The sequence below is a fragment of the Halyomorpha halys genome, unplaced genomic scaffold, assembly GCF_000696795.3.
Source record: "Halyomorpha halys isolate HHAL.00 unplaced genomic scaffold, Hhal_1.1 Scaffold2484.1, whole genome shotgun sequence".
Taxonomy (NCBI): domain Eukaryota; kingdom Metazoa; phylum Arthropoda; class Insecta; order Hemiptera; family Pentatomidae; genus Halyomorpha; species Halyomorpha halys.
The window spans coordinates 31,486-58,400 of NW_027110188.1; the positions used below are offsets into that span (position 1 = coordinate 31,486).

A 26,915-nucleotide genomic window follows, 5' to 3' on the forward strand; every position below is an offset into this window, starting at 1 on the left:
TTTATTTAATAAATAATTACCTTGTCTCAAGAAATTGAAATAATATAATTATTGTTATTATTATACATCAAATTATTTATGATAATGGTTTAAGAGTTGAAATAGAGAGACATAAAGAAAGTTGAGAAAAAAGATCTTAAGAAATAGTTTTTTTTATAAATTCAATTAATTAACATATTATTTTACTATCCTCAGTGAATCTAGTTATAATTTGAAATTGTTTATCAATGAAACAGATAATAATAGTTTATTATGAAACGAAAAAATAAAACCGATGGAACCATGGAACCGAATGGTGATGCTCTCTAATTTAATATCTTGTCAAACTTTTGCTTTATTAAATTTGAATCATGCCTAAAAATATTTTAGCTTTGTAAATCTCTGCAGAATCCTGTCCTTGCACATTTCTAGCAGACGGTTATATGAATGTTTATAGGCGGCTTATGTATTGCATGTATTTGTGTACTAACATTGCTTGTTTTTTTCTTGCTTCTCTTTCTCAACCCCAGGATAGTGGAAAACAGGACAGGGTAAGTTTTAATGATTAATTTTTGTTAATATTATTCATTTAATATGTAATAATTAAAAAAAAAAAATATACATATAAGATGATTAATGTCTATGTTTGTTTGGATTGGATGATGATACTATGTGTTTCTCTCTAGACAAAGTGTTATTTTATCATTGCTATAAACCATACTTCTTACAAACAATTTGAAATATTCCTACAATATACACACAAATATAAAATGTTTATAAAATATTTTAATATTTAATTATTATTATAAATCACATATATACAAAGAAATTAAAAGTTCCTGTAAACTAAGACACAACATTAAAGCTTGTTCATTAATTCATTTTTAAATACCTGAAAAATGGGTGTTGATGACCTTAGGGTTTTACGCCCTAAAGCCTCAGCCAACAACAACAATACCTGAAATAAACAGAAGAGAACTTTGTAACATTAACAAATAAAACTCCATATTCCTTCCACACACTCTACAGATGGTGTGGCAAACTTTAAATTCAAAATTAAAGAAATTCGTATTCATACATATTTTTTTTAAATGATTGACTGTATTATTTCAAATTATGAAGAAAATGAAAAATAGCTAATAACTATTTTTTCCCGATGTTTCACCCCACTTTGTAGAACAAGAGAGAGATTTTGAAACAGTAGTAATACAGAGAGTAGTTGAAACAGTTCCAGTTGACTGTTTCGAAATCTCTCAAAACTGGAACAGCCCTGATGAAGCTCTACAAAGTGGGACAAAACGTCTGCTAATAAATATTAGGTAACTATTTTTTTTTTCTTTTGACCGCACCCCTGACCATCTTCTTTATCATTTTCCATAGGTAAATTTGTAGATAAGAACTCTAAATTTCACCCTAAAAATATAAATCTAGATGCTTCAATTATCTTATAGCACTTTTGCTTGAAGAAGTTTGTCTGGGGGGGTGCGGTCAGCAAAGAACAACATAAATAAACAAAACCATATTTATTTATTTTATGCCGACGTTTCGACCTGAGTTTCAGGTCTTCATCAGGGGTTGTGTCGTAGAGGAGGGAAAGATTAGTACTGAATAAGTCGTAGTAAATTGTTGCATATTGATGGTGAGCTAATAGTTCCTCTTGTCTGGAAATTTGATTGATTCTATATTTTATAATATATTCCATCTGCACTTATTGAAATTAAAATGACACATTATTATGAGTCATGCCCAGAAAGTAAGAGTACTCAATTTTTTGTATGATTTTTAAAAAATTATAATTATAATTTATATTTTATATTTAAGATATATTTAATTAATCTACCGCCAGATTTTTACCCAATTCATGGTACCCACTTTATGTGGTTACGTGGACCCCATAGGGCTCCTGAACCCACAGAGCTGACCCACAACTACAGTGAAACAGATAATAATTATCTGCCATGCCCAGATTCGAACTAGTGTTCTTGGAGTTAGTAGCACAGTACCTTACCAATGAGCTACCCACTCTCGGTTTATAGATATATGTTTCTTATTTTAATAAGTAATTGCATTCCTATTTTAGAATGGTTATAAGTTGTAGTACAAGCTTTTTGATGCTTTCCTTATAGAATTTTCCTGCCATCCCCTTCGTCCACTTCATGATCTTTTATCCGTTCAAAATTTTTTTCCTCCCATGTGAGTATCTAGTAATTGTTGGTGAGAAACAAAGTTCTTGCAATTTGTGGAAACATTGCAGACATCTCATCCATTGTTAATCATTGGTCTTCACATACAGTTTCCTTGATTTTTTGTACTAGCTTATCGATCACGATTGAAGGTCTTCTTCCTTGCTTATCATGAATATTTTCACTTCCTTCAATAAAGTCACAACACCACTTTAAACGTGTTTATTCTGTTCATAGCACTTGCCATAAACATTCTTAGGCAAAAAATTCAATCAGACTTTTTCCTTCCACGAGAAGATACCGTTGAATTTTTTCATTGATTGGTGGTCCCACTCAAAAATGACCCCCAATCATGGTTAGGCAGTATAGGACTCCAATAGAAGGCTTGGCTGAAAAAACATTACTATTACTTTCTTTACATGCCTTTTACTAATTTTAGTATGAAAACCTATAACAAGCATTTTACTATTAAACAATTAAAAAAAAAGTTATATAACAAGTAATACGTTTTTTGTTTGTCTTTGTGAAGTTACTTAATTTGTAGATAAGAAGTATTGGCAGCTCACCATCGATATGTTGCTTTTGAATTGTTTTATTTACTTTCTTTTTCCAGTTGATTAATAAATCAATAAGAGATTCAATATAGTAATATAATTTATATAGTAATACTGGCAATAGATGAAATAGATTTATAGATTAGAATACTTATCATAGAAAGTTAGATTTTAAGGAAAAGAATATAATAAACTATCAGTTCATCTCTTTCTTCCCCTGGCCAATTTAACTATGAACATTTCACTGCTTTGCTTGACAAAAACAAGTTTTGATTTTATTCAGAATTGGACATATTCTAAAGATAGTACCGTAGACTGTGGTTACTTTCTCTATTGGGGACCCCCACAGACTGCCTCTATTGGGATTCACCATAGACTGTCTCAAAGCTAGTAGGAGTGTCACTAAATAAAGTCAACAGTACTATCTGCAGAATACTTCAAATAAAAAATTAAAAAAAAAAAGCTTATGTTTTATTAGATGTACCACTATTAAAGCTAAGCAGTGTTTCTTAAAATTTATTTAAATTTGTAATGATTAACATAACCTTTTGCATAATATAGGGGTGTTGCTGAAAGCTTACTGTCTGATGAAGAAGCTCAAGAAGTTGTGAAACTTCTTTCACCACCGTCGGAAGAGGTTCAGGAGCCAGAGTGGTTGAAAGATGTTCTTCAGGCATCTCAGTCCAGGTTGGATATTTTTTATATTTGAAATCTACTTATCTAATGCTTTATTTACTATGCAAATTTTAAATAAATAACTTAACACTCTTTTCTACTAAACCTTTTTTATTTTATTTTACATCCTCATAAGACCATGCTAATATAATTGTGATTATAATGTTTTGGTTTGTTTTCTTTAAAGCTTGCTCAGTTCAACAACGACTCAAGGAGACAACACCGCAGGTATTGGTGACAGCCTTGATGAGTGGCCTAGTCAACTTACAGAACCCGATCTCTCTAAAGGTGAGGAATTGTCAGTGAACCAAGAAGAAGTAGAAGCCGAAGTTGAAGAAGAACCAGATGAAGGAGATGGTAGTCCTTCAAGACCTATTCCTTATCGAGAAGTAAGTTTTTTTTTTTTGTGATATAATGGAGAAAAAAACCTAAGTTTATTTATTATTATTAGCAGGTTATTACTACCTAATCATACAGAAGGCACGTATTAAAGGACAATACAATATGCGACAAATGTTGGTTATGCTCACTACAGTTGGAATCAATACAGCATATCACAAGAGGATGTACAGTGGTAGTGGGTACAGAGTAACCTATTGGTTTAAGGAGTAACCTATTAATTTATTAGCTGTTTGGATACCATATTATAAGTATCATCCAAGTAGGATATTTCAAAAGGGTCCTATCAAGCTATATTGGAACGAATCTATTATTACTGACCATACAGTGTACCATAATAAACCAGACAGACTCCTCATAAACAGGAAAGGAAAGAAAGGTTAGATTATAGATATTGCGATTCCAAACGATAACAAAATTAGCTGAACTGTGGGTGAGAAGTTTTGCAAATATCAGGAATTGGAAGCAAAACTTTCAACAATAACCTGTACCATTTAGAATGTGTAATGGTATTGCCAATCATAACGTCAATGAATGCTCTGATCTCGAAATCAATAGCGGCGGGAACGGATAGACTGGAATTACTACTTCATGTGCGGAGAGAGGCTCGACACGCGGTTTTCTTTTCAAGAATCGTGCAGAATTTTTTTCAATATTTGATTAAATTTATATCTGCAGGTGGTTGAACTATGTCCTCTCCTCAATTCTGAATCTGCAATTGTGAGGAGATTTAACAAAAATAATAATAATAATGACAAAGAATAATAGTAAAATGATATTAATATTATGTAATTAAATATATACATGATTATAAACTTGAATTAAATACTATAAATAGTAAGTTAAAAAATAAATCTGACATCTTTGGATCAGATATCTCAGGTTGGGATTTATTTATTTTTAGATAACTCCTAAATCTATGTTAATTTTATCGTAGAGTTAAACTAATTCCATCAGAAATAAATACATAGATTTTGCATAGAAAAATTGTGCGATGAGAAAAATTCTTATCGTATAGTAAATAATTTATTTTTTAAAAATAATATTGGAATTTAGAGTATATTTTCCTGATTAATTAAGTTCATTACCTCATTTTAGGTTAATTAATAATTTTTATTTTAACTTATATTAAAAGAGTAGTTTTTAATATGATCAGTACTATTATCATCTCTATTTAAAAGAATTAAGAATAAATTTTCCTTAAAACATATGCTGCAATATTTAATTCTAAATTTATTAATTAATTTAGTTAAAAGAGGAACCATCACTCTTGTAGTAACTTTTGGAGAGGCTGGGTGTTGAGTTGATAGGAAGCACTTTCAGAGCATTGCGGAAACCATTATTCTCGATACACTGGGAACCCTACATCATCATTTATATTAGACCTTGACTGGATATTGTCTATGACTCAAAAAAAATTCGACTAAGTTCAACAAATTCTCTATTATTCCTTTTAATATAGTCTATTGGACTGACCGGTACGCTGTGTACTGGCAAGTTGAGTAGCCACTCAACTTTTTTTTTTCAAGTGTCCTTCCTCCCTTCCCATGTCGTACAAATTAATAATACAAACTCATACCCTCAATATTTTTTTCTCCATTTTAAGGACATCATTTATTAGAATATTTATTCATCGTCCGGTTTTTACTATATATTTTTTAATTAAATTTATCAATAGAATTTGCTACGTAATAAAAAATAATATATTGGAGAAGTTTGTCGGGGAGGTGGGTGCGGTCAGCTAAGAACAACATAAATAAACAAAACCATATTTATTTATTTTATGCCGATGTTTCGACCTGAGTTTCAGGTCTTCATCAGGGCTATAGAACAAAAGAGATAACAACAACATTTAGAGCAACATACAATTGAAAAGGAATAGTATACAAACAAATTTAGAATTATACAAAATATAGAATTAAATCATAAATGATAAAAAATTGATAACTGATAATTGAATAGTACAAAATTTTAATTGATTTATAATCGTGGAATTGTATGGTAGTAGATTGAAAACAGTGACAGATGAAATATAATATCATGTAGGTAAGAAGATATGTATAATATAAGATTGTGCTGTGAAGTGGTGAATGTGATTGTTGTTGATGAGATCTAGATGTGTTGTATCTTCTGGTGTAGTGACGTGTATGTAGATGGTTGTTATCACGTCGTATCAAGACAAACTTCTCCAATCATTAATCTACAGTCAACTATCTACACCTCATTAAAAAATAATATATTTTCCATATTCTAGGTTCTTGAGGAAGGTGGTGTTCATTACCTAGAAGATGGCCATTATTGGCTAGAGGTTGCTGGTTTGGACAATGGTGACTCTGACCCCGAACAGTGCACAGTCAAAATCAACAGGAAAGTTCAATTCAGTCAGTCTCCTATCAAGGTAAATATTTCTTTTTAAATGCCGCATCTATTCAAATAAAGTTACATGATTATGAGTAAATATTTTTTTTTAGGTATATAGTACATTCTCAGTCTCCGAATACGATCGAAGGAATGAAGATGTTGACCCTGTTGCGGCATCTGCAGAGTATGAACTGGAAAAGCGCGTGGAGAAGTTGACAGTATTTCCTGTTGAACTAGTGAAAGGTCCAGATGGTCTGGGGCTTTCAATCATAGGTGAATGATTTAATGAATCATATACAAACTCTTAATTTTTTTTTGCCTAGTAATATTTTATTATATTTATTGTATAATTTTATCATTTATTTTGTAACAACATTTATTTAAATAACTGGCCCTCCAAGACAACTTGGGGCCAACTTTAAAAAATAATTAATGAGGTATTAATAGTAGTTAACTAAAAAACATAAATTATGAGTAATTGAATTAAGATAATAAAATATGTAAGTAATGATTAAAAAAATATGAATAGTGAAAATAATTTAAATCAACATACTGATTTGTGTGAGAAAAAAAAAACGATATATATGATACAATGGGCAAAAAAAAAATAATGAATATATGTTACAATGGATAAAAAATAAGCAGTAATAAAGATAAGTTAAACATAATAAAATAAGGTATAATTAATAAGCTTAAATAAACATATAATGTTCAGAAAAAAATAATAAGTAAGGGACAAGAGAGAAGAGATATGTGGGAGTGGGAAGAGGGAGGCAAATTTTAGAAAGAAAGAGAAACTTACTGACTTGGATGGAGTTGCCGTCTAAAATGAGTGAGGATGATCTCGCCTGGTAGTGGGCATATAAGTACAAAAATATCTTAAACCAAGTGGAAATATTTACCAGCTTATATAACTAAATATGAAAGACTGTTTTGATGAAATAATAAGGACTGTTTTGATGAAATAAGGTAGAAAAAAAGGAAACTAAAGGTTTGTTGAGCAAATTATAAAAAATAATTTTTAATCCCCCAAAAATTCTGTATCTAATTATTTGGTTTTTAAAATTACTATTTGGGTTTATTATTAGTTACATAAGGGTTACTGGTGTCAGGAGACCTGGGACTTGCTACACCTCTCAGAATCCTGCTTATGTGTGTGAACAATTTCTAATATCTTCGTTAAAATACAGAAAATTCAGTGTCCCATTTATCTTAAAAGTAACAAATAAATTCTGTCTGCCTGTTTGATGTATGTTCCTCACAGATCACAGAAATAACATGTTAGAACATCTTAGAAGGGTTAATTTGCAAACATTTTATTTTTTATTTGAATTTCTCAATATTAAAAAATAAATAAAAAAAATCTCTGCCTGAGATCAAGAAAATGCTTTAATATTAAATTTTCTAATTTATCTTTTCGAAGGCATGGGCGTTGGCGCAGATGCTGGCTTGGAGAAGTTAGGAATATTTGTCAAGACCATAACTGAAAGGGGAGCAGCAGCTACGGACGGCAGAATTCAGGTGAATTTCTCATCAATTTTGTCTCCAATAATAATTATGTTTCATGGAAACAATTAGATTTAACCTGTGGAACATTTTTGGCTGGTAGGTCAATGATCAGATCATAGAGGTTGATGGGAAATCTCTGGTAGGCGTCACCCAGGCTTACGCAGCATCAGTCCTTCGGAACACGTGCGGGAAGGTAAGATTCCTCATCGGCAGGGAGCAAGATCCGGAGTCATCAGAAGTGGCATTGCTTATTAAACAGTCTTTGCAGGTATTTTACTTTTAAATTTAAAATTTTGAATTACCAAAGCTTTAGTAATATTTAAAACTGTTGAGTTTGTTTGCTCGCACTAATTTAAGAAACCTAAATAACACGATTCCCAGTTTTAGCTGATGAAATGTAGCTCGTTATTAGTTGAAATTTTTTTTACACAAAAAATTTAACTTTATATTGATGTTATTTGATTATATAATAGTTAATCTGGTAATTTATATCTGTGAAATATTTCTTGCTTGATAATTGATGATTCTAAGCGTTAATAATTACCTAAAATGACGGGGATTGCAGGCTGACAGAGAAAGGGAAGAACAGAGAAGAGCTCAGCAGGAAAGACGATACAGCGAAGATAGCCAAAGCACCAATTCTGAAGATAATAACGCCACGCTTTCCTCGTTATTGCAAGAGGTCAGTATGCCATTCGTGCATGTTTGTTATTTGAATGGATTGATATTTGTTATGTAAATATCAGCATGCTACCAGAGCATCATTGTTAGGTTTAAACACTTCATGAGTTCAAAATTGACCATCTAACATTTATAAATTATTTATTCATTAGGGGATATCCATTTAGGATAACTTTACAGGAACAGCAGATGGGTTCTAGAGCCTCAGGGTTAAAGGAATAACAAGAAAATATTTGGAAATAAAAAGTTAAATTTTAATAAATTAGAAACCAACAAAGTTGAACTAAAATATTAATTTAAAAAACAAAGTAAGACTAATTAAAAAATACAAATAATGAGTTATTATTTTAAGTTTTTATAAATTTTTATTGCAAATAAAGGGCATCAACTTCAATTCTTTTGGAACTGGATGGACAAGAAATAATTGAAAAGGCTGGATCTTATGGCAGAAAAGGTACTGAAGCGACTGATTAAGGTAGGAATGGAATTCCATAGGGAGGAAAATATGATGAAAGATCTGTGAGAAGATATGTTCAATTAGCCATTGTGTACAATATCTTTCAAACATACTTTTCTTTACTACGAAAAGGACATTTCTTAAATTTAACCTTATAAAAATGAAATGTTAGATGGATATCACATAGAAAAATATGAAACTGAACAAAATAACAAATAAAGTTATTGATCGGAGAAATATGCTATGTAGGATAATGAAAAATGAGCAGGTATTGATCAAAATTATTCATTATGATATCTTGTATTATATCATAGCGTTTTATATCATAATAATATAAATACATTATATCTCATAGCCACTTTCCATTCATATTTTTCATTCTACAACCCCGGAGGGTGTAATTACTGTTTAAATCGCCTAATGTAGCAGAACCGGTTAAGACATTTTTGAAATCCTGTTCTAATAGAGGAAGCTTTGATTTCTGGTATATTCATACAATTTTATTTAAACAGTTAAATGTGTATCCAGACATAAAGAAGAGGTTAATAGAAACTGCCTCCAAGTTTTTACATTCCAGATCAAATAATCTATGATGTTTGATCTCATGTTTTACAAGTGTTGTTACTACATTACTTAATTTTTTTCCCTCTTTATGATTGAATATTCGGTGAAAAACCTTGGACTCTGCCATCTTGCTCATGAGCTATGTGGTTTTTTAACCTATTACAAAGATTTGAAGAACTGAAAACGATTGAATTTTTTTCTTGAAATTATATAATTAGTATATTCCATTCCTATTTTTTTTCTGCAATATTTTTGTATAAAAAGATTATATAGATTCGACTAATAATGTTCAATTATGAAGATAACTTTTTCATGTCTATATTTTAACTTAAATTCCATAATTATTTCTGTACTGGGGTATCGCTATATATATATAGATGTAAATTACCTTTTCATTTTTTTTATTATTTCCAAAATATTGCTTTGTATAGACTTCAGCAATTTACTTCTTCAGTAATATTCATTTCAAAAATATTTGTATAATATTCCAATTCTTTTGGGTTTTGTATATTTATTAATACTTATTTTTAAAAATAATTGTTCGTTTTAATTTATGCATGTAAAATGTAAAAGATGCTCTGGTATGCTTTAATTTTTTATTATGCTGTTTTAGTTAAGTATATTTTGTCTGTGTTGATCAAAAATATCTTTTAGCATATTATCTGCTGAATGAATCTATTTAATTCACCGCTTCGATGCAATTTTTGATGTTCTATCATCTTTTTGTTAAAATGTGAGTAAATACAAGCAGGAAAAAAAGTTCCATTTGGAATTATTAATTTTTATATCTCATTGCTATGAGGTCATACAGGATTAAATTTGTCTACTAAAATAATTAAATGTCTTCAATGTATTAGTTAATTTCCTTTTTTTCTATTGTGAAAACAGTAAATGAAAGTATTTTAAACAAATATATAGGAAGATGTTCCTATATATCAATTTTTACGGTCAACTATATATACATATATATTTTAAACAAAATTCGAACAAATTCGCCAACCATAGTTTGTCCAACAGAGACCAGCTCTGTGTGTGTTACTCCACATGTAATCTTTATATTGAATCGATGTCTGTATATTCTGCCCCTGTAGAAAAATTTTGAATAGAAAAAATAGTCAATCTTTTCCAAATTTTGTATTTAGTCATTTGACTCTTCAATAAGCTATTCTAAAATAAAATTTGATACTTTTTGGCAACTCAATAGTTACGTTTTCAAGAATGAAGCAAATAGAATTGAAATAATCACAACCATAGATTGATGACTATAATATTCGGTTTTATGTAAATTTATCCAAATAGTAAAAACTCTATTTTTTTACTTTATTTATGGCACTATAATCCTACAAGAACCTGAGTCCCTCTTATAACCTTCCTCCACTCTCTCCTATCCTGGGCCAGCACCTGCCCTCTTTCTGATTCCCTTCTGTCCCAAAATTTCCTCCACCTTGTCCTGCCACCTTAAGCATCCTTCCTCTACGTATTCCACTGAGTCAGTCTTCAAATTGGAGTCTATGATTATCTGGCAATATGTGCCATATAACCCAGACTTCTGATCTAGCTCCATCTTACTATTGAGGCCAAATCCGGTTTTTATTTTTTATCTGGTTTATATTTTTGGTCTTACTTTATTAAAATTATAAAATTTGGGTAAACGCAGTTATTATTTTTTAATATATCATGAATATTGTTGTTTTATATTCAGTTATGGAAGATATTGGTCATTTGTGAATATTATTTAATTATATCAAGCTATTTTATAACTTACAATTAGTTTTAAATAGTAATATTTTTAATTTGGCATATCAGGTCATGTTTTTTTTTTTGAAACTTGAATTCGTGAATATAGGCATAAGTATTGAATGATTTTCAGAGCCAGATGAAACAAGCGGCTGCGGAAAACGAAGTGTTGAGGTTAAAATCTAGGGTGAGGACAACTGATTAGTAATTAAAAGAAGTAATAATTAAAGTTTCGGTGCACAATTTACTAATGCTTTATGATTCTCTCTATCATGTAACGTAGCATGGTTGGTAGAAGTGCTTTCCTAAACTAACTCTCTTCCTGTTTCTGCTCAAATATGCTTTGGAAGCTTCCTTAGATCTTTGCATTGTACAGATATAACCAAAACATGGCACTAACAAGTGTATATTGTAGATAAAACATTTTTAGGTTTAGCTTTAACACTTACTAATAACACAGAATCTTGAATAAGGTTTAACAATAATAACAAATGTTAAGGTTGCCATTACAAGATCGAATCAGACAAGATAAATCAGATAGTGAGTGAAAGTGGGTGGGGAACTAGTTTCCATAGTGACTGACAGGGCGGTCCAATCCGATTCAGACACATCCCTGTCACTCTGCCCACATGTGGTCTGGGATACAGTCACATGGGCGAAGCTTCTTTATCTGGTGTGGTCCGATCATTTAAAGGCACCTTTATATTCATATAAATTTTCTTGGTTTCTGGAGTTTGTATATCAATGTATATATTTAACCTTTATTATTTGATTGTATTTGTTTTATTTTAATCATTTTATGATAAGTTGTTGGTATCTGAAATCTACTCTTTCCTGAACTCTATAAACATACAATACTTGCAATTAAAAGAGTAAGTTTACTATTGATTATGAAGTTTTTCCTGTATCAATATTTATAAATAAAATAGACATGTTTGTTCGTATATTTCTCTTTGAAGCGACAACTACTCTGTGCTTGCAGCATTGGTGTTAATGTGTTGTGATAGCCTCGAGTCTTTCATTGTGAACAATCGTGGTTACTTTTCACTAGCTGTAGTGTTGTGTGAAATATCACTGTCCCAGTTCAACAGGTTAACAAAATATGGTCATTTTGAGATATGCATGTAATCTTTGCAATGAAGGGAAGATCTGTTCAGTTCAAAACTGTAATATCTCGAAAAAAATTTTTTACTTAGATTTTTTTACATTTATTTTACTATGATATTGTGTATTAATGTATATATCTTATCCTTATCGCTAAGATTATATGCATATCTCAAAATATCCATTTTTTGAGATGTTACACTGCTGAACTAGGACAGCAATATAGTGGTTGCAAGCGGATGACCTAGAATATTTTTATATTTGGTCTAATTATTAAAACTTCACCCCGTTTAACTGATTTTCTGAAATGTTTATTAAAGGATACGTAGGAATAAAATATAGTCACATCTACTTCATTATTTGGATTATTTAAAAAAAATATAGAAGGTAATTGAGGCATGGAAACGGAAAAGTCTGTAAGTGCCAAAAAAACTAGTTTCGATAAAAACAGGTGGCTGGCCATGTTTTTGTTTGAATATTATGAACAAATTACAGCTGTTGGAACTAAACCGTTCTAGATAGGAACTTGCAATGGTTAGCAGACCTTTGACACTGGCATTTTTCATATTTCTGGCATTTACAGCCTTTTCCATTTCCATGCCTCAAATAACTATATTTATTCAGTTGTTTTATATTTCAAGGAGTTATTAATTTTAAAAATAGGGGTTACAAAATCTGTATCATCATCGACTTTAGTTATGTTTGTGCAGCCATTGTGTCTCATGTTTTTTCCTGATACAAAGATAAATAAATAAATAGATATTATGTTTTCTATTTATTCTTAGTGATTAAACCGTCTTTGATAAGCTTCTCTACCCCACTTATATACTGATTTAAAGGGAGAAAAGCAATATATACTTTCACCACAGATTGAAAGAACTAAAAATATAGTTTACACTCAAGTACTTTTAAGTTTTCTTTAAAGAGTTTTAAACACACCATCTTCATAAATTACTAAATAATTCCTTATAATTATTTCTGCTTCAGAACTGCACTTACATCAACATTATCACTGTTATCTTGATCATGATCAGTTTTAATATAGTATATTGTTTAATCATAGTATTTACTTATTGTGATTAACATTTAGTGAATTTTGCAAATATTAAAAATAGCGAAGTGGCTTCTGAGAAAGAAGTGCATATTTAAGACAAATCAACTTTTTCTGATCATGATCCGCCCAGGTCTTGCCTTCTTAGTTTCTGAGAAGAAACTACCGTTGATCTCTTGTTCCAATGCCTGAGACCGGTTTAAAATTGAAATCAATGAAAGTCTTTTCTTTTTATTTGTCATTTGTTGTCTTTATGTTCAAAAGTAATTACTGTTTAGTTTTTTAACATTTTAAAACATAATCTACTTTTTAGAAATAAAATAACATAATTCAAGAGCCCAAGAGAAGAAAAAGAGCAGTTATTTCACCCCAAGTTTTTTATTCCTTTAATTATAACTATGTATAATTAATAATCTACACAACACTAGAAAATCTGAGAGAACATTATTTAAAGTTGAGAAAATTTGCTGAAATCTGAGTCCTAATAGATTTATAATAATTCACACGATATAGCTTTTTAAATTGCAACATTTCATAAAGAATGTACTGAAAAATGAGTATTTAGTGAATTTATTTTGAGAAACCTAAATCTCAAAAACTATTGGATGTATATATATTAGCACTCAACTTAAAGCCAGTTTAATGTACTATAAAGTAGTTCATGATATTTATATTCATAGGGGTAGTGGTTTTCATGCTGTTCAAAAAGCTAAATTCTCAAAATGTTGATATTTAGTTGAGACAAAAGATATCTCAGGCACCATAAGAGATACACATGTCTGTCAGTATTCAAATTAAAGCTAGTTAAACATCCTATAAAGTAGTTTATGATGTTTATCTTGGTATGAGTAGTAGTTTTTCTGATATTTTCTAAAATGAATTTACAAAATGTTAATTTCTAGTTGTTCAGATAAAATTTTTGAAAATATAAAAACTACAACTCCTACGAAGATAAACATCATAAACTACTTTATAGTACCTTTAACTAGCTTTAATGTGAGACACCTGTACCTGAGATATATTTTTTCACAAATCAAAAGTTTTGTCCAAACAACTAGAAATCAACATTTTGTGAATTTAGTTTGTCGAATAACATGAAAACTACTACACCTACGGAGATAAATATCATGAACTACTTTATAGTACATTAAACTAGCTTTAATTTAAGTGCTAATAGACATAAGTACGTTGGTTTTTTAGATATAGTTTTCTCAAAATAAATTCACTAACTATTGATTTTTCTGTGCATTTTTTATAAAATGATACAATTTAAAAAGCTTTATTTCGGGAATTATTGAACGTAAATAGTTCTATTAGAGCTAATGTTTTAGCATATTTACTCTATTTTAAATTATGTTCTCTTAAGTTTTCTAGTGTTGGTAGTTTTAAAGATATAAAGCTTCAAATAAAAAATTAATTTTTTTAATCGTTTTGAAACAGTCACCATTTTTTATTCCCCCTACTTATACTCGGCAGATTCATCATTTAGACTAGTAATTATATCTAGTTTCCATTAATGCAATAAAAAATTGGGATGAAATAACTACCTTTTTTTCACCCCGGCTCTTGTACTAACATGTTTTACAAATTCTCACTGCTGTAATATATCATTGACTACAAGTGCACTACTATTAGTTTTATGTTATATAACTAGAATAGTTATATTGTTGAAAACTTATGTTATAGAAGTGTCTATGATATAACAAAATCTCTAATTTATGCATATTATAGGAATTCATAAAATATTTTTAAACTGTATTCGAGTTTTCCTCTCAAATTTGTTTTTGATGCATCTTTGTCATTAAACTTGATTATTAAATAATTTAATGTATCAAATCGTAATGATTGTCTTATTGCTTCTTTCTTTTTTAGAAGCATGTTCTCGAGCAGACCTAAATTTGTGTTCACTGCCAAGCCTTTTTAGAGCAGAGGCTAAGTGCTTGTTCTATTAAAAACAGCTTGCGATGGAAAATATGTTAATATAAATCTTTCCTTTTTTATCTATTCAGTAGAAACCTGTTAGTTGGGAAAACTTTCTTCTGCTATTTTTTTTTCCTAATTGAATCTTCAGTAATTAATTTATTTATTGTTATTTTATTACATGCTTCCAAATGACAAAAAAGTGACTTTTTCCTCCAGAAAAATTTTGGGTAACAATACATAAATGTTTCTCCAAACGGTGGGTGGACGTGTACTAACCTATACCTGATTACGGATACGGATCTCTTTACGGTATCAGGTTATAACTGATAACAATCGTCAATTCATCCATTTTCTATGTTGGAGGGACAGTTGTGAACTAGTGCCAAATTTCGTTATTCATAATTTTTTTTTCATCTCTAATCTGAATTCATGACCTATAGTTTTATAGTTATAGTTTTTGTAAATATGAGTTAAAATCCTTTTTTCTTGTTAATTTATGAACTAGTAATCTTCGATGAAATAATTTTTTATTTACACAATCATGGAGCAAGTTGATATTCATTGTGAAAGCAATGAGATAGTTGTTTTACAATCTTTCTCATTTTTTTTTTTTGGCTCATCTTTCTCTGTATGCCTCAAGAGCTCCAAAGTGGGAACGTTAAGATTCATTTCCCGTGAAGTAACTATTGACTGACCCACATGGGACTTGAACTCAAAATATTCTAAACCAAGCATTCCAGGATCACTGTTCATTTTCAAATATTTTTTTATATTTTGTCAGAAATTCGTGAGATATGATGGACAAACACTTCTGTATTTCTCAAGAATATACTGATTGGTGTGGTACACACATGATCAAGAGAACTGGAAATCTTGACAAGGTCAAAAACCATTAAATTGTGTTAGGGATTTTTGGGCCTCTCCCGTTCTTCACAGCCTCACAGGGTAGGAAATTCCTCAAGGAACTGTTTGGATTGTGCATGGGAGGGACGGGGCCTTTATTATATATATATTTTTTTTGTCTGATACTTTTCAGTTTCTGTGGTTTAAATCTAGTTCAATATGATGCTAAACAGTTTGAACTGAACCAGAAAAAAAAGGTGTGTAGTCTATAAAAATTCAAAGCAGAAGTGTCCTCTTTGTATATTAGTCCAGTATCGGGTCTAAAGCTTATCTTCAGTTTTTAAGCTGATTTATATTTATGAAGCTTTTTTTTTTTTTAATTAATCAAATCTAGAAAAAAATAGATCACCAATAATAAATAACTAAATGCTTTCAAAGTAGGTAACTAATGTATATTTGGCTTTTTAAATAGTATCATCTATTTTGTGAGTATTTTGGTGTAACCTACAGGCGCATCATTGTAGTAATTAGTAAAATATTGTGACTTTAGCTCGAGGAATTTGAAAAAGGCGCTAGAGAAGATCTAGGTGAAAGGCTCAGAGAGACAACGCTGAGGCTGAGAGAAGTGGAAAGGAACCTTGCTGCGGTGAAGAAGGACAACTCCAACTACCAGGACATGCTTCACCAAACACAGGTGAGTCATTTAGTTTTCATTTATCATGTTTTTATAAAATAAATTTATATTGATTTTTTTATGGCTGATTTTATCTATTTAAGGAACAATATATATCTTTGGAGAAAAAATATGCCAAAACTAAGCGTTTGGTGCGGGAATTCCATGAAAGGGAAGCTGAACTGCTGCATAGAGAAGAATTTTATTTGGAAACTCTTCAAGAAAAGGATCGAGAGTACAATGCCCTCGTGAAAGCTCTTAAAGACAGGGTAAATATCTTTAATTAATATTAATTTTATTGTTCATTCCTGTTCAAATTTTAATTATGATTTATTTGGAGTAGTTTTTAAGTATTTTCTTCGGCCTCCAAAATTAGCTATGAAATTAAAAAATCTATATTTATTTTTGGACTTACATATTAGCCCTCTTGAAAGATGTGGCCCATAACCTGACACCATAACATAATGGTGTTTTATTAATTCAATTTCAGTAATTTGTTTCACTTAAACCAAATAAAAAATGTACTACAAAACATGGAAATAAAACAGCTTTTTGACAGACTAAATTCCCTAATGGCATCCAAATTTGTAGCAAATATTTTTCTGTTTCTTTAATTGAGTACCTGAATTTCTTTGGGGTACAGAAACAATGAAACACTCATTTGTCTCTCTACAAAAAACTAGGTCCATTACTGAAACAGCAATCTTCTGAATTGATTTTTGTCTTTCAGAAAAAAAGACTGAATGTTTCTCTCACCCGTACACTCCTAATGTGATATTTTTTTTCTCATTTGAACATTTAGCGCACCTGGACACTTCCTGCATTTTTTATTTTAAATTATGAGCCGAGGCAATATGATGTTAGATCTTTTACGAAATTTAGATTCTTCAGCCCCTGATGGAAGAACTACAATTTACTATTTCAATTTCTAATTGTGTTAAAAGTAATCGTAAGGATTTTTGTCATGATCACATCCAATTATATAAAAAAGTCTTATAAATCGTCTACCATGAAGTAAATGCTCATTGAATACCTCTTAGAAGTCAAAAAGTAGTGCACACCTGTCGGGTTATTATCAATAATACGCAAAACTACTGTTTTCAGAAGTATACAGAAATTAACAAGGAAGGCTATACTGTAGGTTATAACCAACATCTTTCTGGAATATATTAAGTTTCTCCTTTTCTTCTGTTGGTGATTATTACATCTATAGTAGTTATATTGTAACTATTACAATAGAATTGTTAATACTTGATCTGATTAGGACAACTTGATTGCCTTGTAGCAATCATCTTAATTGCAGCAAATACAACTTGATCTGATTATGATAGTGTACTAATCAATTTGCATTGTTTAGTCTGTGTCTGTTTAATTATCATGAGTTATGTTAACAGGTGTTAAAATCACAGCATTCCTCATATTTAATCTAAAATAAATTTTCTACTAATAAGAACAAATTGTAATTGAAGCGTGGTGAAGAAACGATGTTATTCCATTTTTTTTATTTGGTCTATCAGTATCATACGTTCAAGTGAAATGAAAGCTTTCTGTACAACTGTTCGATCAAGTGATGATTTGAACAGAGTCTTTTATATTACAAAGAATCTGATACGCTGTAGATTACCATATTTTATTTGGTAAAATGTTACTCTGATGGTTTTTCCAGTGTATCATGTATTATTAAATTAACAATAATTTCAGCCTTTAATAATATGCAAGATATTATTTTTTAGATAATACAAGTAGAACAAGAGCTGATGGAGACACAACGAAGAGCCGGACTGCCGGTTCACTTGCCTCAGTGTGCCGAAGGCACATACCTACGACTGAACACTCCCCCGATGACCAGGAGGCCTCCCCCAGTCACCCCTCTACTCGAGAGTCTTGGGGTTGAGCTGCCACAGTCAGAATCGGAGAAGACGTCAACTGTTGAAAGGAAGGTTAGTAACATGAAATTTCCATATTTCTTACATCCTACTGCCTGAATCTTAATGATAGTGCCTATTTTTATTTTTTATTTTCAGTGAATTTTTAATAATTGGAAATGGTTTACTAACTTATTGAAAAAGCTTTGATATAAAAATAACATTGGCAGAAATAGTTTATTCTGATAACGGGATTACCATTTAGAAGAGAGTCAGTAGTGTTGAATGAGGGGCTTTGAAATTTCATTTTTTTTTTTTAAATATTTTATTTTAGACTTTGTTTCTTCTTTCTTCTTGAATCAGCACGACTGGTCTGTTCCTGGTTTCCTGAAGCAGCTCCTGCAAAGTTAATTGGTGAAGTCTAACAGTCTTCCATTGAACCTTTGGATGGTCTCTCGGTCCGGGGCTATTGATTTATTTGAACGAGTTTTTTCAGGATGTCATGATATTAAGCTACTTCCTCAATGCTGACAGAGTCCAAAATGGCATCTATGATTGATGCTATATATCTCCTTCTCTCATCCAAAACCTCATTACTCACATTTATCTGTGATACTAGGTTCACAAAGTTTCAAATAATTAAAAGACCAATCTAGACGTTCTCTTTGTTTGGACCTCTTGACCAGCAATCATATATTTGGTTTTTGAGATGTCTCTCCATCTTTAATCCACTAAAATAATTTTTTATTAAAAAAGTCTTCAATCAATAAAATAGCTATTTGTACTATTTATAATTGATCTAATTAGAGCCATAAGAATGAGTTATTTGTCTTAATTATAGGTTTGTTACATTATATTAATGATCTATTTCAGCCAAAGGTGTAAGATTTTGAATTAGTAAAAAAAAATTTAACTTTCCATGACTGAAATTGCTGTTTGCTCAATGTATCGTGTTACTGTTCCATTGGCTCCTATAGTTTATCATGTTAAGATCTGTCTTGATTCATTATTAGTTAAATTAGGAAAAATCTCAAGTTTTTTCAGGGCGCTGGCTCTCCTGGCCCTGTAGATCTTTGGCGCCCGAACCAGCTTTCGCCACACCTTCCCGTCTTTGGCTCCTGCTTCCCAGTTTTGCTGCATGCAGCTCTTTCACATCTTTGTCGATTCTGTCTATCCACGTGATCTCTTGCCAACTATACTGGCATTTATTGTTGCTTTCATATCATGAATTATTGATTGACCCATCTCTGCAAGCAGTTCGCTGTTAGTTCTTCTCCTCCAAGTGTTAAGGCTCTGATACCAGATTGTGCTTCTGTAATTGTACAGAGGACTTTCAGTTTAAATCAATTCTGCTTTCTAGGGTACCTGTTCAAGCCCAGGTCTCTCAGCTGTATATCAGAGCTGGTTTTATCACCGCATTGTATACCCTTAGCTTCAGATTTTTAGAGATTTCACTATTCTTCACAGCAAGCAGAGGGCTCTGTTTGCGCTTGTTATACACTGGTCTATCTCAGCCCATTGATTATTTATGGATGTTATTGTGGAGCTGAGGTATTTGAAATTGTCTACTTTTGGAAACAGTTTACCATCCATGCAGAGCATCAAGAGCATGCCGTTAGGGTGGAATTTTTATCTTACAATCATATATTTTGTTTTATCTTCACATTTTTGAGAATATAGAAACAATATTATTGAACAGTTTAATTGCTTGATGATATGAATTTATATTTGCTAACAATTATTTTATAACCTATTTTGTCTGTTTAAGCTCAACAATTAATTTATTTAATACTAACCATTTTTTTAATAGTATTGCATGATTTTTATTTTTCGTTCGTTGTATTAAGATATACCCTTAACAATTTGAGATGTAGTACCCATTATGTTCCCCTTTAACATGGAGGCTGATTGGGAAGAAGAAAAAAATTTGCATGCCTGAAAACAATTATGCCCGATTCAATAAAATACAAAATGGGATCTAATTTATACAGCAAACGGGAGCGAAGGAGGAACTAGATGACGCAGTACCCCCTCACAACCTCCTAGACGTGTCCGCAACCAGGTCCAAAGCTGAGCTGGCCACTCGTGGCGGTCTCGGCAATCGGCAGTTACCTTCCCAAGCAAAGAAACACCATTCATCTTCTTCGCTTCCTTTGTCTAATTCCAGCTCGGTAAGTTGGTCTTTTGTGAATATAAGCCCTAGAACCAGGTGTCGGAATGGGATGTATATTATATATAGGAAAAAAAAAGAATACAACATTATATTATTGATTCCTGTGTATTTCTGTTACTAGTGGATTAAGAAAATATTGTGAGGTAATGGTATATTTAATTAAAAAATAATATTTATAATGTTTAAAACTAGTAATGTATTCATTGAATGAAAAAGCTATTATTTATGTTATTATTTTAATGAGAAATTAATTTGTGGGTGTATTTCATCAGAAATGATAATTTGCACGGTCATAGGTGTTACCTGTGTGGATAAAAATTATCCCAATAAAAAGTTATGGTGTTCATTAAAATGGTCAATCAAACCCTCCAATCCCACAGTACCACCCTTGAAGAATGGTGTCAAAACTGGAGGATAGTAATAAATTTCAATAAATCCCACCAAATCACATTTACCCTTCGTCGTAAACCCATGAATTCCTACTCCACAGTATCCTTTAATAAATAGATAATAGAATTGGGACTACATTAGGACAAACTACTTACTTAGAATCCTCATACAAGAATGAAAAGATTGGAAACTGCTCATCAATTCTGACTATTACAATACATCCTATGCAAACAGTTTAAATTTGTAACTAATTACAAAAGACTCATTTATATAACTATAATCAGGCCTATATGGAATTACGGAGTTGAGCTTTTGGACTCTACTAAACCATCAATCAAATTCACCTTGTATCCAATCCATATAATCCGAAATACTTTATAAAATCCTTAATGCTCCTTCCATCATCCATCAGGACCTGAATGTTCCATATGTTGACGATTTGGCCAGAACCAGATACCAATCATTCCATAATAAACTTCCTAACCACCGAAATTCATTCGTTCTTAACCTGGCTTCTTCTCCTTCATTAAACTGATAATCCTCCTAAGCATCTGAAAACAAGTTGGCCTCAAGATCTTCTCCTCTAGAAATGTTATTGCAGTTCTATCAATGGGTAGATTCTCCACATGTCTGTTTCATGATATTGTATAACTAACATCAAATTTAATAATTGTATATATTTTAATACAATTGTATATATACATCAATAAATAAATTTTAAAAAAAAGGTTATTACCTGATCCTTTTTGTCTTTAGCCAGGAAAATAATTCTTGAAATTAAACTCCACTACCTTAAAACACTCTAGTCAATAAACTGCAATTTTTCTTATCAGTATTAATAACATTAAGTGAGGTTACATCTTATCAAACCATGTTATTATGATGAGATTATAAATTATAACTATTCTATAATAGTTCACCACATCTTTTATTATTTGTGTATTTTTATTTTTAAATAATTTTTCTATATTTAAATATAATTGGTAACATAGGAGATATTAAGATATCTCCTATGTTACCAATTTTTTTTGTAAACTTAAAGCCTGTATCAACCTTAGCTCAGAAATATTGCCGATTATAATTATAAATATTGAAATAAAAAAAAGAAGAAAAGAATAAACAGAAAGAGAAAAGACATTCTGCTTATCAATTTTGTTGAAATCCACCCATATATTTTAGAATTAAGATTAACTATAGATTTATCAACTTGAATGTAGTTGTATGAATGAACTGTTTTGTTCATTTTAATAAGAAAATAATGTACTGTTTCAGGATTATGGGCTGACCACTGACGAGAGTACTGAGAGCTCGGACGTGGAAAGCGAGAGAGATCATGCCAGCCCGGATCCTTGGGCCAACTCAACTACAGTACCTCCAAGAGGTCAGTTTAGATATTATAGATTCATTTATGGCTTCATTTAAATTTTTATTATCTCATTTTCAGAAGTTCCTTTAATGACGGACATTATGACTGTAGTTATATGCGAATATATTTAAAGTCAAAATGAAAGATGAAAATTTAAAACAAATTTTGTACAAAAAGAAATTAACTCGAAGAGTGAATTTAGAATTATTAGAGATATAATAATAATACATATCATAAAATGATAAAAAAAAGTACATGGGTCACAGGCTATATTTTTCATATATAAATTGCTTTTTAAAGTATTTTTAAGTATATAGAGATTTAAAATTAGTTCAAATATTTTTTTAATTTTACCTGCAGGTTCATTAGCTGAACAGCTAAAACAAGTGCTCGCTGAACGGGAGAGGCGAATGTCGTCAGGAAGCTGCGAACCGAACCAAACCCTAAACAGCTCGATGAACAGTACGACTAGCCTCGGCAGCAGCCAGTCGAGCGTGCCGCAGTCATTGGTCGAGGAAATCAGACATGCTGTTGCTCAAGCGAACCTCAAAGGTAGCTGTTGGTTTAGCTGTGAGTTCTTACAGATTGCAGGTCTTCTTAACTACGATCAATTGCTAACTTATTTAAAAAAAAAAAAAATTACAAAAACAATTTTGTAGCAAAATTATTGAATTTGACTAGCTAGTATTATACTCAGATAATTTTTTTCTTCTAATGAAATATTTGAAAGAATGGTTAGCAATTTTTCTAATAATATTACTATTAAGTGAATTTCAGAGGACATGAAGTCTAGTGCCTTAATATTCCAAGAAGATTGGTAATTTATCAAATTATTCAAGAAAACTGAATACTCTATGTACTGTGATATTTAAATCCTAATATTTATGGATACTATGTAGAGTGTTAAAATTGACTATAACAAGCTGTACAAATTGAATAATGGCTTAAACTATTTCACCAACAGAACCCTAACAGCTACGGGTTCAAAAGCTGTTAATAAAAAATGGGATAAACTAGATGATATTTCTATCTGTTTTGGTAAATGTTTACCTTGGTTTTAGCTCTAAGCTATTATAAGACAGCTGAAGGACTTTTTTGGTTTATTTTATTTTTTTTTTAAATTTTGTCCATCTCATTAATATTTTTATAATTATTACTAGTGAATAAATTTATTAGTTCTTTTTCCAGTAAAGAAAAGTTGGCCCCAAGGTTCGCCTTCTTCATCTGGCTCCGTCTCCCCTGGGATCTTAACCGCAGATCCCAGCCCCAGTAAAATTGGATCATCAGGTAATTTATCTCTTTGTAATTATTAATATTTAATTTATTGTATTAGTTTAATTTTAATAAATTTCTAATTTAATCTTTCAGATTCAAGTGACGTATGGATACCAAACGAAGAGCGTCGGTTACTAATGTGCCAAAATACTCCCATTCCAGAATGGACTAGCGAACAGGTAAGATTACTGTGTTATTAATTCTTAACTAATTCTTGATTTATAAATGAAACTTGGTAGGTCTTAGTTGTGATCAAGGAAGTTTGTTTTTTTGATAGTAAAGTATAAACTTATTAACCTCTTCCAGTGCTTATAACACTTGAATTTCCAATGGAAGGAAATTTTTTTAATGAAGTTTTAATAGTTGACCGTAGATTAATATGAACAGAAGATGGTCAGAGGGTGCAGTCAGCAAAAATTATATTTATTAATCAACTGCTTTCTACTTAATTCAGTGTTGTGTATATTTACAATTTTTTTTATTATTTTCCTTTATTTTAATAAAGGATTTATTTTTATGATTGGAGAAGTTTGTCAGGGGGTGCGGTCAGCAAAGAAAAACATAAATAAACAAAACCATATTTATTTATTTTATGCCGACGTTTCAACCTGAGTTTCAGATCTTCATCAGGGGTTGTGGCGTAGAAGGTAGGCGAGTACAACACTAGAAGGTAGGTAGTCCACTAGCCTACCTTCTACGCCACAACCCCTGATGAAGACCTGAAACTCAGGTCGAAACATCGGCATAAAATAAATAAATATGGTTTTGTTTATTTATGTTGTTGTTTGCTGACCGCACCCCCCGACAAACTTCTCCAATCATTAATCTACGGTCAACTATCTACACCTCATGATTTATTTTTATATATTGTTCTGAGTGATGGTGTTATCTCTTTTTTGTTTTTTTAGTCCTGATGAAGGTCTAAAATTGAGGTTGAAATGTCAGCACAAATTAATAAGTTTTTGTTTATTTGCTGACCGCACCCCGACCATCTTCTCTTAAATTTTTTTAATGAGGATTTTCATTAATAGAGAGTTTAAATTTGAAGTAATTTTATGTCTGTGTTTTTCCTATCCACAGAGACATAAATTTCTAAAACTTACATTTTTTTTCCTATAATTCAAAATGCAAAGTTGTAAAATAAGTGGGTAAAAATAATAATATTTTTTTCTTTATGTCTACAAAATAGACCATTAAAATTTTTAGGAGTTTATTCATAATAAAACTCTATCGACTTCCTGGTTTAGAGTAGGAATTTTTAAAATATTTTAAACATGTATAAATATTGAACGTTAAATTTATCTTCAGGTTAGTTACTGGCTGACATCAGTTGGTCTGGAAGCATACACCGAAACTCTGTTCGAGAGCGGCGTGACCAATGGAACTGCACTCCTCTCGTTGGAGCCCAGTCGGGTCAAATCACTCGGCATAACCGGGCAAGGGAAGTCCCTCGTCAAGAAGAGGCTGAAGGAGCTGCGGGCCAAGGCTCAAAGGGAAAGGAGGCAGTCGGAGAAAGAGAGGAGGGAGCGGGAGCGCTTGCTCAAGAAGGCGGAGAAGATGTTGGAAAAACCTGTTAAGAGGAAATGAGTGAGTAAATTTTATATTGGCTTAGTATAAATTATTTAAATTTATGTTTATATATTAATTTCATATTAACTATATTCTCATTATTACTCTTTAAATATGAATAGCTCATTTACTAATACAGTCAGATCCATTTTTTTCGCAAACTGGATTAACATTGTTTCTGTTAAGTGGTTTCATCCTCTGTACTATACTGATGCCCTTTTGTTAAAAAAAAAATGGTTAGAAATGCATTTGAAATACCTGACTTCTTTATGAAAAACGGTCAACTCCAAGAGCACCTAATTCACATTGTAATATTTGGACTACATTGTCTCAAAATACTTCATTATACTTTTTGTTGTTTACTGTTTCAAGTGAATAAAGTAAGGACAATTTTTTTTAATATATTAAAATATCCTCAATTTAATTTTTTTTTTATGTTCAATTTGGTTGAACAACTCTCCATTTCCCTCCTGCCTGCCTGGGGTAGAGTTGCCATTTTCCTTGCCGTTCCTAGGCGTTAGTGTCACTAATTTTGTATTTTTAAGACCACAAGAATGCAACAGATGGTCTGAGTCCAAAGATATGTCATCAGTGCAAAGTGGGCAGTTTAGGGTGAGTTTTATTCCAATCCTGTATAGATGGGCTTGGAGGTAATTGTATCTGGTGAGTAATCTAAAATTAGCAAAAATTAGCAACAGAGTACTTTTTCAAGGTGTCCTTCCTACATTTTTGCTTCTACCTTGGTCTTTATTTGTAAGTTTATGCCCGAATTTTTCAATTTGAATTTCAGTTCAAGCTTTAATTAGAGGAATGATAGGTACTTTGATTCAGAGGAAAGCCTGCTTGATTCTTTTACCAGTCTTTTGCCGAAATCATGGCTCCTGAATCAATAAAGAGTACAATTTTCTGCATTGAATCGTTGAGGGTTCACGCATGTTCTGCTGCCAGAACAATTGCATTTATTGCTGCATAAAAATTAGTTTTACCCCCTTATAGACCAGCTTTCCCTTCAAAACACCTAGAAAACCAATATTCTGAGCCAGTCTACAGGTTATTGGTATAGGTAAGTAGCCACTGGGTCTTGGATAGTTTTCCTCTATCACTGCCATCGCCCTGTTCAATTTTTAAACTGGAATGCTATAACTTTTTTTCTTTCTATGACCCTTTTCCTGGTCATATCGGCTACCAACAATTCAGAAACTTTGTAACAATGCAATACAGTATAATATAGGTTTGAACATTGACACACATAACCAGTAAATAATCCGTTATAACTTTTTTTACTTCTTACAGCACTCCCTGTCATCATTCCATTTATTTATGTTACTGTTAAAGCTTTATTATTGTGCCCTTATATAAAAGATTATTGCATATTTTAAAAATTTTTCCAGGTTTAAGTTCCTTCTTTACCACCAGTGGTTGTGAGCAAATCAGAATAACAACGCATCAGAGAGATTTACTCTCCGCGCTACTTTTCTTTTACCAATTATTTCGTTTTAATAATGAGACAAAGTAGCGTTGTATACTTATATCAGGTTGTATTGTTGTATTTATTTGTAATATTGTTGTTAGAAATAATTTTTT

At 31.1% G+C, this 26,915-nt stretch overlaps 1 protein-coding gene across 7 annotated transcripts in view; it reads left to right on the top strand.

Annotated features, from left to right (window-relative positions):
• Positions 1-26,909, top strand: part of Spn (Spinophilin) — a 48,078-nt gene extending 21,169 nt beyond the window's left edge. The window contains exons 12-30 of one of the 7 annotated variants that reach the window (XM_067048346.1): positions 510-530; positions 3,278-3,403; positions 3,579-3,780; positions 6,045-6,188; positions 6,262-6,424; positions 7,575-7,672; positions 7,761-7,928; positions 8,226-8,342; positions 11,233-11,286; positions 16,571-16,714; positions 16,798-16,962; positions 18,427-18,633; positions 20,550-20,729; positions 22,394-22,502; positions 22,848-23,057; positions 23,664-23,774; positions 23,856-23,941; positions 25,071-25,349; positions 26,723-26,909. In XM_067048346.1, coding sequence (XP_066904447.1) covers positions 510-530; positions 3,278-3,403; positions 3,579-3,780; positions 6,045-6,188; positions 6,262-6,424; positions 7,575-7,672; positions 7,761-7,928; positions 8,226-8,342; positions 11,233-11,286; positions 16,571-16,714; positions 16,798-16,962; positions 18,427-18,633; positions 20,550-20,729; positions 22,394-22,502; positions 22,848-23,057; positions 23,664-23,774; positions 23,856-23,941; positions 25,071-25,349 — 2,584 coding nt within the window. In that variant the 3' untranslated portion in view covers positions 26,723-26,909. The remainder of the gene's footprint in view (positions 1-509; positions 531-3,277; positions 3,404-3,578; positions 3,781-6,044; positions 6,189-6,261; positions 6,425-7,574; positions 7,673-7,760; positions 7,929-8,225; positions 8,343-11,232; positions 11,287-16,570; positions 16,715-16,797; positions 16,963-18,426; positions 18,634-20,549; positions 20,730-22,393; positions 22,503-22,847; positions 23,058-23,663; positions 23,775-23,855; positions 23,942-25,070; positions 25,350-26,722) is intronic. The other 6 variants (XM_014437375.3, XM_014437376.3, XM_014437378.3 and 3 more) reach the window with 6 other exon arrangements.
• Positions 26,910-26,915: the final 6 nt, after the last annotated feature.